General features: G+C 37.6%; 1 protein-coding gene and 1 pseudogene across 1 annotated transcript; both read left to right on the top strand.

The window, feature by feature from the left end:
- Window positions 1-4205: 4205 nt before the first annotated feature.
- LOC148695141 (uncharacterized) lies at window positions 4206-6800 on the top strand (annotated as a pseudogene).
- A 1595-nt stretch (window positions 6801-8395) lies between these two features.
- On the top strand, window positions 8396-13325 carry LOC137718322 (protein TIFY 8). The gene is made up of 6 exons (XM_068457846.2): window positions 8396-9004; window positions 9814-10004; window positions 10109-10551; window positions 10686-10773; window positions 12766-12994; window positions 13115-13325. Exons 1-6 carry the CDS (start codon window positions 8707-8709, stop codon window positions 13201-13203), a joined length of 1338 nt encoding a protein of 445 aa, XP_068313947.2. The 5' UTR covers window positions 8396-8706; the 3' UTR covers window positions 13204-13325.
- Window positions 13326-14875: the final 1550 nt, after the last annotated feature.

Here is a 14875-nt window from a genome sequence, read left to right as displayed (position 1 = left end):
TTCAGAGCATTGCTCAAAGCATGCCAGATGCTTTTATTGATCTAGCAAAGGTGATAAGATCATATATACCCGCTGCAAATGCAACTGTAAAGATAGACGTACCTAGTGTACACCGTAATATCACTTGAGGAGGCCAAACTGTCCCTAAGGTTTGGGCGGCCGCACCTTTCACGTGGCCCGGTACACTGGCGGCTAGTTAATCATCTGTCCCTACCCTGAAGCGTGGCAGATCCCCTGGTTTAAAGGATTCACAACCCCAGAAGAGGAAAACAACACAAATTAGTGACCCTAGTCTGAATCCAACCATCGCTCTTTTATCTGCACCAACGCATGAGGTTATTCTAGATTACGGTGATATCTTAGATGAGACAACCTTACCTTTCAAGAATCACGAAATTACGATCCACTATGTAGTATTGGATGTGGTTTGAAATCAGAATGAGATGATCGTTAACGATGCATTTGCTTACACATTAGCTACTGATATCATGCTTAGTGATTACATTGTACCACGTTTCGTTGATGAATGCCGTCCAATTAGAAACAAACAATCCAAGTCGAACTCGATTCGCTTACGAAATGTAAGGTGTTTGGGCCTATAGCTCCTACTCCACCACATGTGAAGTTCGTGGGCTACAAGTGGGTTTTCATAAGGAAATGTAATGAGAAGAATGAAATAGTGCGATACAAAGCATGCCTCATTGCTCAAGGTTTCTTTCAACGTCTTAGGATTGATTACAAGGAGACGTATTCCCTCGTAATGGATGCCATAACGTTCCGCTACCTTATCAGTTTGGTAGTTTTCTAAAAACTGAATATGCAGCTTATAGACGTGGTAACTGCGTGTCACTATGGGGATCTAGATATAGAAATCTACATAAAAGTTCCAAAAGGACTTCCATTGACTAGTTCAAATGGTTCTAAACCACGGAACACTCTCTCTATTAGATTGAGGAGATCACTTTATTGATTGAAACAATCCAGGTGGATGTGATATAATCGTATAAGTGAATATTTGACAAGTCAGGATTATGTGAACAATGAATTATGCCTATGCGTGTTCATAAAGAAGTCACATTCTGCATTTGCGATCGTTGCAGTTTATGTCGACGACATGAACCTTATTGGAACTCCCACAGAGCTTAAGGAAATTGTCGTTTACTTGAAATCGGAGTTTGAGATAAAAGATCTTGGAAAAACTCGATATTGTCTCGGCCTGAAGATCGAGCATTGTTCGGATGAAATCCTAGTACATTAATCGAACTACACCCGAAAGGTTTTACGACATTTTAATGAGGATAAAGCAAAGTCTTCAAGTACCCATATAGTTGTTCGGACTCTAGATGCTAAACAAGATCCCTTCCGTCCCAAGAAGGATAAGGAAGAAATTTTGGAGCTTGAAGTTCCATACCTAAGTGAAATTGGTGCTTTATTGTACTTGGCTCAATGCACTAGACCTGACATCTCATTCGCTCTGTTAATCTTTTGGCTAGATATAGCAATGTGCCTACACGCAGACACTGGAATAGTGTTAAAGACATTTTCCACTACCTCAGGGGTACGACAAATTTGGGTTTGTTTTACACCCACAAATCCTTGAGAGGAGCCGTCACCCTCCTCTATCCTCTGGTTGATTCCTACCTTGTTGGTTACGCAGATACTGGTTATGTGTCCGACCCACATATGGCATGTTCTCAAACGAGCTATATCTTTACCGTTGAAGACACCGCTATATCTTGGAGGTCTACCAAGCAAACGCTAGTTGCGACTTCTTCGAACCATGCTAAGGTCCTCGTCCTGCATGAAACATCACATGAGTGCTTTTGGTTGAGAGCAGTTATGAAACATATTCAAAGCACTAGTGGTCTTACTACCGTCGTTGACCTTCATATGATGATCATTGAAAATAATGCAGCATGTATCGAACAGTTAAAGAAGGGATACACCAAGGGAGACAACACTAAGCACATAACATCGAAGTTCTTTTATTCTCATCAGCAACAACAACATCATAACATTAAAGTCAAGCAAATTCATTCCCAGGAAAACAATGTTGATCTCTTTACCAAGTCATTGCCTAAGTCTACTTTTTAGAAACTCGTCCAAGGAATCGGTATGTGTAAATTATCTGAGTTGAATTGCTTGTAGTTCTCTTATTTGGAAGTTCTGTCTAACTCAGGGGGAGTATCCTGAAACATACTAACTTGATCTTTATGTACTCTTTTTCCTACGATTAGGAGCATTTTTCCCATTGGGTTTTTGCTACGTAACGAGGTTTTGATAAAGCACCCATTCTGGTATGATCATACTCCATTGAGTTCACTACTTTCGTCCTGTTTGACATTTGTTTTAGACATTATGCATACTTCTTACTTTTCTCCTTAGTCTATGGGTTTTCACCTGCCTTAGGTTTTACCATAGCGAGGTTTTGTGAGTTTTACTTCCTATGCAAACTTTCTTTATATTAGAGATTCACATAATTCGCCTGTTGTGCCACCAACTTCATCAACTATTCTACCTTATCTGCTGAAGATCTGATGCGATGTTTTGTTTGAGTATTTCCACACTCAAGGGGGAGTGTATCAATTATATTTAGAATAGAAATGTGATTGTGTAAATCCTAGTGTATCTAGGGATATCTTGGAATATTCACTTTAGTAGTTAGTATCTTATTAGAGTTGTAATCCTATTAGGATAAGGATTTAACCTATCCTACTACTATAAATAAAGGCATAATGAGATGATACAACACACACATCACAATTAAATCTCTTTCTTTTCTCTTTTGTCGCCGACCCCCTTATCCCTTTCTAGTCCTAAATACAATTCAATCAAATATGCCTACAACATTTTAAAATTTCTAGTATTTTTTTCTTTTGGGTAAAGTACAAAAAACTACCTCAACTATTAGCATCATGACACTTTCATACCTCATATTTTAAAATATACAATGTCACACCTCATCTTTAGAATTTGGTCCAATGTTATACCTCTGTTAGCTTGTATATGAATTGGTCAGTTAAATGCTGACATGGCTTGATCCGCCTAGATGGATTCCACGTGGCACCACACCCAATGTTTTCCCACCAAATGGCATCCAGCTAGATTCCTAATGCACGTGGCTTTTTCACAGGACGACACGTGGATATTCCATTAAAATTAAAAATTAAATTTAAATTTAAATTTAAAAAATTTAAAAAAGTAAGGGAACGTTGTAAGGTGTGCCTATCGAATTGGTTTTCCTCCCCCCGATACCCAAATCATGTCAATCTAATTCCCCATTCCCAATTCCAGAAAATCAAGAACCCTAACCTTAGTTCTCGCAGCTCCAAATCTCGATCAATTAGATCAGAAATTCAGCGAAAAACCCAAATCATCATGTCGACTCGCTTCCCTGACTTCGTTGGTGTTGGAATGGGCTTTCATCTGGGTTTCATTCGCTTCGATGGAAAATCGAAGGATTTGCCATGGGGTGGTATGCGAGTGATGATCCCGACGAAACGATGCCTACCTATTGTAAGTTTTTTGTACTTTTGATGATTCCAAATGTATAGTGGACTTATTTTTTTGTTTATTCTTGTTTGAAAATGTGGGTTCATGCTTTGTGAATTCGAAATGGTACCTGAGGTGTTGGAATGGGTTAAATGTGGGTTTTGTTTATTCTTGTAGCATTGTTTATTCTTGTTTGAAAAGGTGGATTTATGCTTTGTTAATTCGAAATGGTTCCTACGGTGTTGGAATGGGTTAAAAGTGGGTTTTGTTTATTCTTCTAGCATTGTTTATTCTTGTTTGAAAAGGTGGTTTATGCTTTCTTAATTCAAAATGGTTACTGAGTTGTTGGATAATGGGTTGGTTGCTTTGTTGCTTTGTTTATTGTTGTGAAGATAAGGTGGTTTGTTGCTTGGTTTGTTGTTGTTGAGAAATGGTTAATGTGCTTTGGCTGTTTGCATATAGTTGTGTTTTATTGCAATTGCATATAGTTGCATATAGAATGTTGTGCATTGTTTTTTGTTGTTGGCTTTTAAAATGCAATTAGTTGCATATAGAATATTGTGCATTAGTTGCATATAGAATGGTTTGTTAGGTTAAAATGCAATTGCTTATGTTTGTTGTTGGCTTTTAATTAGGGTTTGTTTTTGTGAATTTCATTTTTTCCAGAACTATTCTCTATTGAATTGCATCATGGTGAGGAGATAAGTTATGACATGTATGTTGGGGGAAAAATGACATATATAGATAACTGTGATAAAGACCTCATGTCACTGCCGGTGATAGATGACATGGTGGAGGCAGTTAAATACATTGAGCAGTTCATGAACTATTATTTCAAGACTCCTAACATGGACCTTTCCAATGGTTTAAAGTAGATTCAATGTGATTCCGATGTTCAGTCCATGTGCAATTTTGTTCCAAAAGATAAAGTGATTGAGATCTACATCGAAGAATTGACAATAGAAGAAGCCATAACCCAAGAGCAACAGTTTCTGAAGTCCATGGAAGTGACATGTCCAAGTAAAGTGGTTATTGAGGAGATAAGTAGTTCAGAGGAGGATGATGGGCCAACAGCACTTAAACTAAAAATAATATAAGGGCTTGCTGGCTATTGAAGGGCCAGAAGTAGATGATTGTTGCACATCTCAAGTAGTGCAAACATGTGTGACTGAGGTAGAAGAGATAAATGCTAAAGAAGGGAATGGTTAGGAAGAGAAAAATTGTGAATGGCCAGAGAAGAGTAAGGGGAAATCTATGGCTGAGGTAGGAGAAGAGGATACTGAGGGAGATGTAGGCGAAGGGGATACTGAAGTATTCTTTGATGTACCTATTAGTTTGGAGGGAAATGTTGAAGAAGAGAATGAAGAAGCTACTGAAGAAGATGATAGTGACCTTGAAGAGAGTGAATATGAGAGTGATGCTGATAACCCAATGTTTTCCAAGTTTGATGAAAGAAATTCTGAGCAAAGAAGTGCAAGGCAATCTAAGCAAAGCCGGGAAAGAGAAGAAAAGCAAAGGGAAGAAGAATTTGATATTGCAAATGTGGAACAAAATGTGGTTAATAATCCAGACTATAACTCTGATGCTCTTGAGAGTGTACACTCTTCGAATGATGAATGAGGCAAAAAACATGCGCGATTTCCAGAGTTCAATGAGAAAACAGACATGAAGAATCCCACTTTTACACTCGAGTTTATTTTCAGGGATCATGTCCAATTCAAGGGAGATGTCATCATGTCCTCCCTAGTGAATGGATATGGAGAAATCCATTTTCCTAGGGCTTACAAGGAGGAAGGCTTACAAGGATTTAGATAGGGCTTTAAAGATCATTGAGGGAAAACATGCAGAACAGTACACAAAGTTGTGGGACTTTGCTGAGGAAGTGAAGAAGACTAACCCTAGAAGCACAAGGAAGGTGAAGTTGGATAGGGGGAGGTTCCAAAGGATATATGTGTGCTTAGGGGCTTGTAAAGAAGGGTTTAAGTTACGGTGCAGACCATTGATAGGATTAGATGGGTGTCATTTAAAAAGTGAATATGGAGGTCAACTACTTTATGCTATTGGCATTAACCCAAATGATGGAACATGGGTTATAGCGTATGCAGTTGTAGAAATGGAGAATAAGTCTAGTTGGATTTAGTTCTTAGAGTTATTGGCCGTTGATGTTGGGATTGTCAATCAAAGGGGATAGACATTTATCAGTGATCAACAAAATGGGTTAATTCCGGCCTTTAAAAAAGTCATCCCTAATTCCCACCATAGATTTTGTATGAGACAGTTGTATACCAATTTCAGAAATCTATTCAAAGGGAAAACATTGAAGGATGCTTTGTGGTCAGTAGCCATAACAACAATTCCCTACTTCAAAAAAGCAATGGGTGAAGAAGCTCAATGAAAAAGCCTATGATTGGTTGGTGAAGTTGCCTGCACATCATTGGAGCAAGTCCCATTTTGAAACACATCCCAAATGTGACATGTTGCTGAACAATCTTTGTGAAAGTTTCAATGCTATCATACTTATACCAAGACAAAAGCCTATTGTCACCATGTTACTCCTTATTCACACACTCTTGATGAAGAGAATTCAGATGCGAAGGGATATAATGGTGAACAAAGTTGGAGATCTCTATCCTAAAATCAAGAAAAAGTTGGAGGAAGCCAAAATTGAAAGTGGCAGGTGCATTGCACAATGGTCAGGGGGCTCTAAATTTCAAGTTGATGCTGGAGGGGGGGACCAATATGTGGTTGACTTGGTTGAGAAGACCTGTTCTTGCAGAAAGTATGCCTTGACAGAAATCCCATGCAACCATGCAATATCGGCCATAAATTTCAAGAGAGAAAAACGGGAGAACTATGTCGATGCTTATTATTCAAAGGTGCAGTACTTGGAGTTATATTCTCATTTAGTAATGCCGATGAATGGGATGTCTTTGTGGGAGGAAACTGATAAACCACCAATATTGACTCCTACATATACAAGGCAACCTGGAAGGCCGAGGAAAAAGAGAAACAAGGAAGCTGCTAAGAGGGACAATGAGGGTGAACAAACTCCCACAAACCCAACCAATAATCCTCAAGGTCCTCCTCAACCACTTTAGCTAGGAAGGAAAGGGCAAGGCACTTTGGAATGTACCATATGCAAAAAGGAAGGTCATAATGCAAGAACCCATTATAGACATCTTCCTCCAAGGAACAAACAGGTAACATTTTCTACTTTATATGGTTTTTTAAATCCTTTAACATCATATTACACTCTTAATCCTTTAACATCATTTTCTACTTTGTAGGCATCCACATCTGGTCAATGATAAACTGCACCTAAAAAGAGGACAAGGAAAACAAAGGTAAAAACTTAACCATTTCCTTAGTTGTAAAACATTTGGATTTAGTTAAAAAGCTTGCTTGGTCTCTAAATGAACTTTGGATTTAGGCATCACAATCAGTAGCTGAATCACCTAGAAGCACCAAGCAGAGAAAGACCAAGCAATCCACTAACTGAATCATCCAAAGGCACCAAGCACAGAATACCAACCAACCCAGCCACAACCATGTTTTTTTGCACAGATGGTTGTTTTTTGTAAAGGAATTGTAAAGTTAGAACATGTTTTATGCATCTTATGGGTCTTTTGTGAATTGAATGGATGATGTAGCAGGTTTTTATGAATTCAGTAGGTTTTGTAATGTTGGTTGGAGATGCTAGATGAATTTTGTTAGTTTTTTGAACAAGTTTAACAATTTTTGGATAATTAAGCAGGTTTTATGCTTAATTTGGTCTATTCCATATTTTTCTTGCAAATGATGAGTAGTTTGTGCTTGAATACACTTGTTTTGTTGTTGTTGTTGTGGTTATATCATTATTTTTGGGTGAGATTTTTCAAATTTGAGGTCAATGATGATATAATTTGTGCTTAAGGATGATAATCTGTGCTTAAAATGGTATATCACAGGTTTTTTTTTTTTTTTTTGGCGGGAAAATTCAAATTACCAAAAAAAAAAAGAGAAACCAAATATATTTTCTGACCTGGATGCCATTTGGTAGGAAAACATTGGGTGTGGTGCCACGTGGAATCCATCTGGGCGAGGAACTGGGCCCCGGATTAAGCAATGTCAACATTTAACTGAATAATTCACGGACAAGCTAACGGAGGTATAACATTCGACCAAATTCTAAAGATGAGGTATGATATTGTCAATTTTAAAAGATGCGGTATGAAAGTGTCGTGACGCCAATAGTTGAGGTAGTTTTTTGTACTTTACCCTTTTATTTTTTATAATGTTCACGTGGTGCTAAATTGATAAGTGGTGTCCAGTCATTATCCATATTGGCGCCACGTCATTGGTTAACAGAAAAATTAACAATCAAACTCATAGAAGTATGAAAGTGTCACAGAATTATAACTTCAGGTTGGGATGAAAACAAAACTTGATGTACGAAATGTTTAAAAACCAACAAACTTTAGAGTAGTAAACTGAGATTAACCCTTATAAAAATTGTTGGAGACGCTCTTACTCAACAGAAAGAGACATCCTAAAGGAAACTCTCTCAAAGTGAGCATTTTCTTAGACTATTTGTCACCTTATAGTTTAACGTTAATTTTTGTGCCAACATTATAAAATATTATACAAAAAATATGAGGTGCTTGAGAATTTATAGAGAGTCTTACTTTAGAGATGATTTTCTTAACATTATCAAATAATTGCCAATAAAAAGAGAGTCTTAACAAAACACTCTTAATATTGTTCGCGTTTAACACATTTAAAAGTTATTCATAGTACTATTTACTTACAATATATTTTTATCATTTTAATTAAAACTAAAAAATATTCAAACCATTTTAATTAGTTTCCTAGAAAAAGACACTTCCAACCCCGACATATATTCCCCCACAACCAAAACAACCCAACACCCACACACTCAGACAAACACCCCATTTAATCTTTAGAGAGTGGAGACTCAGAAAAGACCAAGCACAAGCCACAACACTTGCACAAGAACCTTTTGCTTTTAATTGCTTCTGTCTCTCTCTCTCTTCCTCCTCGGTCTCTGCTCATGTAAGAGCCCCAAGATTCCCTCTTTTTCTTTTAAAGTCCTCATTCTTTTTCCTTTTCTGAAAATCGAGCTCTCCTTTTCTTCTCTTTTCACAAAAACACCATCTCTCTAGCTAGCAAATAAGCAGCAGCTATGCAGAGTGGTGGAATGGGGATGGAGATGGAATGGCTGTTCTGAAAATGGCCCAGCAAGGCATCCCCAACAACAATGCCACAACTCTTAGCGGCCAACAGCAAAAACAGCAGCCGGGGAAGCAGAAGCTAGAGGAGCAGCAGCTGGGGAAGCACACCATCTTCCATGACTTTCTGGGCATGAAGCCTGGAGATTCCCCTGTGCTTTTGCCAGCAAAAGCCTCCACCGATTGCAGGCTCTCTGAGCCTTCTCCCTCGGCCTCCGCTTCCCTTGGGGCTTCCTCCGGCGGCGGCCGGGGCCCCATTTCTACCACCTCTGATCTGGGTTCCGGTGAGTTTGTCACCATTTGGTAAAAAAAAAGCTGTTTTTTTTAACCGCTGTGCTTTTATTTGAGTTCAGAACAAAAACCCATCATTGTTTTTTTTTTTTTTTTTTTTTTGCTTAAAGATAATTGCTTTTATATCATTTTTGTAATCAGGTTGATAAAGTTCATTTCTTTACCATTTTTTTTTTTTTTTGAGGGGCTGTCTTTTTGTTGTTGTTTTGGATTGCTTGTGTAAATGAAAATGAGAAAGATGGGAGTGGGTTTATAACTTTATATGTTATGGATTAGTTACTGAAGTCAGTGAGGAGTTTGGTAGCTGTTGTGGGCTTTCTCTTTTTCCTCTATGCTTTTCATTTATTAAATTTGTATGGATAGGTTGAATCAAGGGCAAGTTTTTCACTTGATTTCCCCTCATTGCCTTTGTTAGCTCTCTTAATTTGTGTATTATTGGAGCATTTGAAATTAGGCTTGAGAAACTTGATGCTGAAATGGTTTTGTGTGTTTGTTACCATTTACAAATGTGGCAGGGCTTTTTCGGGTTTTGATGTGGTTATCGTGGGAGTGAAAAAGTTGAGTGTGTTTGTCAAAAGTTATCATTACAAAGTGAGACTTGTCGGATGAGCATATGTTTATGATGACGTTTATGTTATATTATTGACCTTTTCATCTAGGATTTCGGTGAATGAATGTTAACTACTGATCTTGAGCTTATCTGTTATGATTGTATAACTGAAATGTTAACACACATACAGTACTTGTCATTCTTATCTGGGTTGGATTAGATTTTGATTTGTTGTCTCATTAAATTTGGTAGAAAGGCACGCTGGAAACCATCTTGAGGGGGTTCCGTTCTATGGCCATAGGAGCGATGTATCTGGGCTTGAGATAAGTAACAGGGTACTAGGAAGTAAACGGAGTAATTCAGACTCGACTTTTATGGGTTCATCCAGAGATGGTGTCCCTCATACCGGTCCTGATCACCTTGAGAGCTCGCATTTGATGAAGGTGTTAGTGTGACATCATACAATACTTTTATCCTATACTTACATAAAGAAAACGCCCCACCTATGTTTTTCTCATCTGATGCGTTTTAGTTATCCTGAAATCAGATGCTTCGAAATGGACCAGGGGGAGAACGACCTAGAATGTCCAATGACGATGAAGCAGTCTTTGCTACACAGCCACCGAGGCCAACTTCTGGTTCTCTGATTTTTCAGCCTCCACTTGGTGGTAGAGTTGACACCAAATGGGAACGACCTAGTCCTATGAATATGGGTGCTGCAGTACAGTACCCTTCACGAGGGGGTCATTTTGTACCCATGGTGCATCAATTACCTTCAAACCGATTTAGGGATGCCAATGCCATTCCAAACAATATCTCTCAATCAGCAGCAGATGAGGGATCTAGAACTGGAATTAAAGGCCCGGGAATTTTGAGTTCCATTAATGCCAGCAGTGATGCTCCTGAAAGAAACTCGTCTGGGGTGCTACCAAGTGGCAGCAGGCAGAAATCTGGGACTCATAATTTAGAGTCAGAACCTTCTAATCCAAGGTAAATCTAATTATACAAGAAATAGTACATATCTGTTACTTTTGTTTGCTTTTGTTTTTTTTTTTTTTTTTTTTTTTTTTTTTTTTTTTCAAGAGAAAACTTGATGCCTTATCTTTTGTCTTCCATTGTGGCAGTCAACATGGATTTACTTCAGCTGGTCGGCAGATGACCATATTTTATGGTGGTCAAGCTCATGTTTTTGACAATGTCCATCCGAACAAGGTTTGCTTTCTTAAAGAATGTAGTTTATATATCCCTTGATTTATAGTATAGTGAGCTCCCTTGATTTATGAGTTTATACATCCTATTATAGCAAATATATGTGGACAATCTCTCTTAAAGAATATATACTACAGATATCAACATTGGCTAACTTATGTAGTCATTGCATACAGATAAGGAATCTGTAAATTGCAGAATTGCTGTGATCTGATCTTAACTTATAGGTATAGCGTAGTGTTCTAGAGAATGTAGTTTTGGCTTTGTGAATTCTTTTGTAGCCATATAAGTTTCTTGATATTATCATAAGCTCGACCTTTTAGATGTCTGTATTGAGTGAGTCATTAAAAAAGAGTAGGTTTTAGTTATTAGGCTATGTCCAGCGAGGATTAGCATGATACTGTTTGAAAATTGTGTGGAAGTTGCTTTCCCTGTCAGTCCTTGGTTGCGGGAGATTGACGAGTTAACGACTAGAAGTCCTTGAAATTGGGTATGAAGATAATTTTCAAGGCCGTAAAAGACTCTGTTGGTATGGGGCAGTTTAGAGTTACGCACTTTCTTGTTCATTATGGTCATGCATGACTCTACTAGTGCATGCCTGATATTTATCTGCTCTTTGGCCCTGAACTGGAGCTGTTTTGTGTATTTCTTCCTGATTAGTGCTGGTTTCACCTGTCAATGTGGTCAGCTTTGCTACTTCCATTAATTCTTCATTTTTGGTTGGATTAGCGGTCCTCATTATTGAGTGCTTTCGAAAGTCAAACAATCATTGTTGGTAATAAAAATGTGACATGGTCTTAAATTCCAAGTTATTATATCAAATTGGTGGAAAGTACGATGTAGACGGGTGTAACAAAGAAAAAGTACATCATAGTGAGTCTCCTATGGTACTTTTCATGATTGATGTGAGGAAGTTCATTTGTTAATCATTTTCATTTTGTGTGGGAAGGTTCTTCAGTTGCTGTCTCATTCCGGCAGTAGAGAGTAGCCATTGGTATTTTACACATGAAATCGAGTGCCAAATTAAGAAAGAGTCAGAAGGGATTGTTACATCTTTGGTTTGACTGAAGACTTGTATGCCTAAGCTTTGGGAGTGTTCTTTTGTGATTTTACCCAAGACTCGTAGCCTAAGGTCTCTCGTACGCTTGTTTATGTCATTTAGGCCATGGACGGTGTCGGGCAAACTGAGAGAAATTAGGGAAAACTTTGTTATTTCAACCAAACTTTGTTATTTCAACCAATCAACAAGTGCCCTTAAATGATTCTTGTAAAAAAAGGAGTTGGCTTGCGTCGTTAATCCCATTGGTGCAGCACCTACTTGTCCATCCAATTGTAATTGATATATTTTAACCGTACAAATCTCATAATTGTAACCGGTCGTTTTCTTAGTCATGTTTAAAGATCATCTCTGCAAAAGAAGTTCAATCAAATTGACAATCGCTTACTAATGGACAGTTGGTTGTGTGAATATTAGTTGTTAACAAAACCTTTGATTTGTTTTATACATATGGATGTATAATTTCCAATTTGATTGATTTTTTTATAGAGATGAAATTAAATGATGATAAAGAAAATGGATGGTGCGGATTTTGACTTAAGTCTAGTTTCCTAAGAACTCCCTAAATATTAATTACAAATCTAAACTTAAGTCTAGTTTCCATCCCGTAGCCTACTCCTATTTTCTTTCATATATTATTCATCAATGGCCCTGTGGACCTCTCCGGTTAGATGTATAAAAGCAGATTAAAAACCTAATGCACCTGCATTACACAAGTGCCTTACATTTGAGCCTGGAATTAGGAAATCAAGTTTGTTTTCGTAGAGGTGAAACGAGAATCATGAATGTTTCTTTGTCATTGATGTATTCAAAAAAATTATAATTCCCTTTTCTTCACCATCGTTTCTATTAGCAACATAGTACAAATTCAAATATCTTTTCACTCTCCGCTGTTAATTACGTGACATTGTTGTGGCCACCGTACTTACTCTTTTCAGGCAGATGTTATAATGGCTTTAGCTGGATCAAATGGAGGATCTTGGTCAACAACCTACTCACTAAAACCTAATGCAAAGCTGGGCAGTGAAAGTTGCATGCCTAGTGGAGAGGTTGAAACCGGTGCAGCAAGTAACAACGCACTGTTGCGAGAATACCATGGGAGGTTAAGTGTTCCTGGGAATTCTAGTCCAGCTGCGGGTTTTGCTGATCGAATATTGACACCAGCAGGTAATCTTCTAACTCCATTATGCTTACATGGATATCCAGTGTGGTGTTTGACACCGAGAGATCAATAAGAACATATGGCCACAACCGTGTATTCAATGGTTCTTTTGGTTTGTACTGTAGGTGGCCATCAAGGTAGCAATTTAGTCAGAGATACAAGAAACCTGATTCAAGCTGCGGAACCCAGTTCAAAAGAGAAAAATGAGCTGTGATGTTAGAGAGTTTCCATATTTCGAACCCAGGATACAGTAAAATCTTCACCATTGTAGTTTCCTTGATGTTTCAGTTTGGTCTCGACTTATATTTAATCCTATAATTTTGAATCTTTGTCGAATCCTTCGGCTGAACAACACCCCGCCATGAAAGCCAGCGATAGCAGCGCTTCTCCCACAAATGACCAAGAAACTTGACTTCCGCAAGTTTACTTACGGCAAAGGGAATGCTTGGGATTTGGGAATACCCTTAACAAAAATGTTTTTCAAGGATAAAGATTCATTTCTGTTAGCTTTTTATTAAAATCACCTTTTAGTGCTTATTCAGGAAGTGCTTTCAGATATAAAGCAGGTTGGGTCCTCGGTAGTTGGATTAATGGGCTGGTCACCACCATATCATCTGGTATGGGTTGGCCTTCAATGGAACATAATTGGGTTACAACTTAATCTGGTTGGTCGACATCGATGTGGTTAGGGGTCAAAATTTAGCAAATCTGCAAAATAGTGAACCAAAAACTCCCCCTTGGTGTTCTCGGAAAAATTAGTGCCGGTCGGACCTAGGTCAGACGACCGATCGGACCTAGACCAAAGATCGGCCGGTCGGTGATTTGAACTAGCTTTGATATGGAATATATTACAATGAAATAACTTGATAAACATGTTCTAAGTATTTGAATGACAAACCACTCAACAAGGATTATCATACGAAATGTCTGCAAATAGATCGAATACTATTAATGAAAATTAATCGTTAATGCTTCCATATGACTACGTGATAGTATTTTGTGGCTAAACATAGTTTTTACTCGATCAAATATTTACCAGCTTACATTGACAAATTGATTCTCCTTTCATTTGAACATCAAAAGCCAAATCACACATGGATCCCCAAACTTTAGCTTTACCATTACTAATCCTCTTGCTTGGGAAGTAAAAAAAAAAAAAAAAAAAAAAAAAAAATCATAAGCAAACATGATTCTTATTATATACCAACTCAGGATGTTATCTAAAAATCAATTGATACGAAGAGTAGAGCTATTAAAGACCTTCCAAATTTGATCAAGTGTTACAGAAGTAATATATTTTGTATGCAGAAATTCAAAGCACGCAGAGATCTCGAGTGAAAAACAGAGGTATCCATCCCCTTTTGTTCGATTTTTGCTTTGTTTTATCTCTGTTTTCATTTTTGGGTAGGATTTTGTGCTTTATAATTGGGTTTAATGTGAAATTTTTGAAGCAGCTAAATCTCATTCATTTCTGTTTGATTGATTGTTCATCTATGATTTGTTCTGTTATGCTTGGTAAGTTTAAATTGAATTGGATTTGTATTTTGATTTCGAGTTGATTAGTTTTTTATTTTTTATTTTAGTTGTAAATCATATTAGTTGCAGATCATGAAACAATTTCATGTTTGGTTTAAGAGAATAGGCTTGATCCAATGGGATTTGGATTCATGAGTTATAGCCATCTGAGATAGGCAAGAGTGTTTGCATTCTTTAGAAAAAATTTAGGAGCTACAAAACTATGCTTTAAATTTGAGTTTTGTGATTACTATTTTTGTTCTTTATCTTACTAAGATTTTGGTAAATTTTCAGCAACTCTTGCACAGCGAAATGACTCCCACCACCCAACAAATGCAACTGCTACAATTTCAATTCCAGTTCTTGAAGAA

Source organism: Pyrus communis, chromosome 8, assembly GCF_041283825.1.
Source record: "Pyrus communis isolate YQ-2024b chromosome 8, ASM4128382v1, whole genome shotgun sequence".
In the NCBI taxonomy this organism is placed as follows: Eukaryota; Viridiplantae; Streptophyta; class Magnoliopsida; order Rosales; family Rosaceae; genus Pyrus; species Pyrus communis.
The sequence above is the reverse complement of the archived record's forward strand: the minus strand, read 5'-3'. Positions and strand labels throughout refer to the sequence as shown.

Bases quoted from the DNA above. Each gene is read 5' to 3' on its own strand.
- LOC137718322 (XM_068457846.2), top strand. From the start codon at position 8,707: ATGGCTGTTCTGAAAATGGCCCAGCAAGGCATCCCCAACAACAATGCC. The intron at 9,005-9,813 runs GTGAGTTTGTCA...TAAATTTGGTAG, and splicing joins CACCTCTGATCTGGGTTCCG to AAAGGCACGCTGGAAACCAT. The intron at 10,552-10,685 runs GTAAATCTAATT...CCATTGTGGCAG, and splicing joins TCAGAACCTTCTAATCCAAG to TCAACATGGATTTACTTCAG.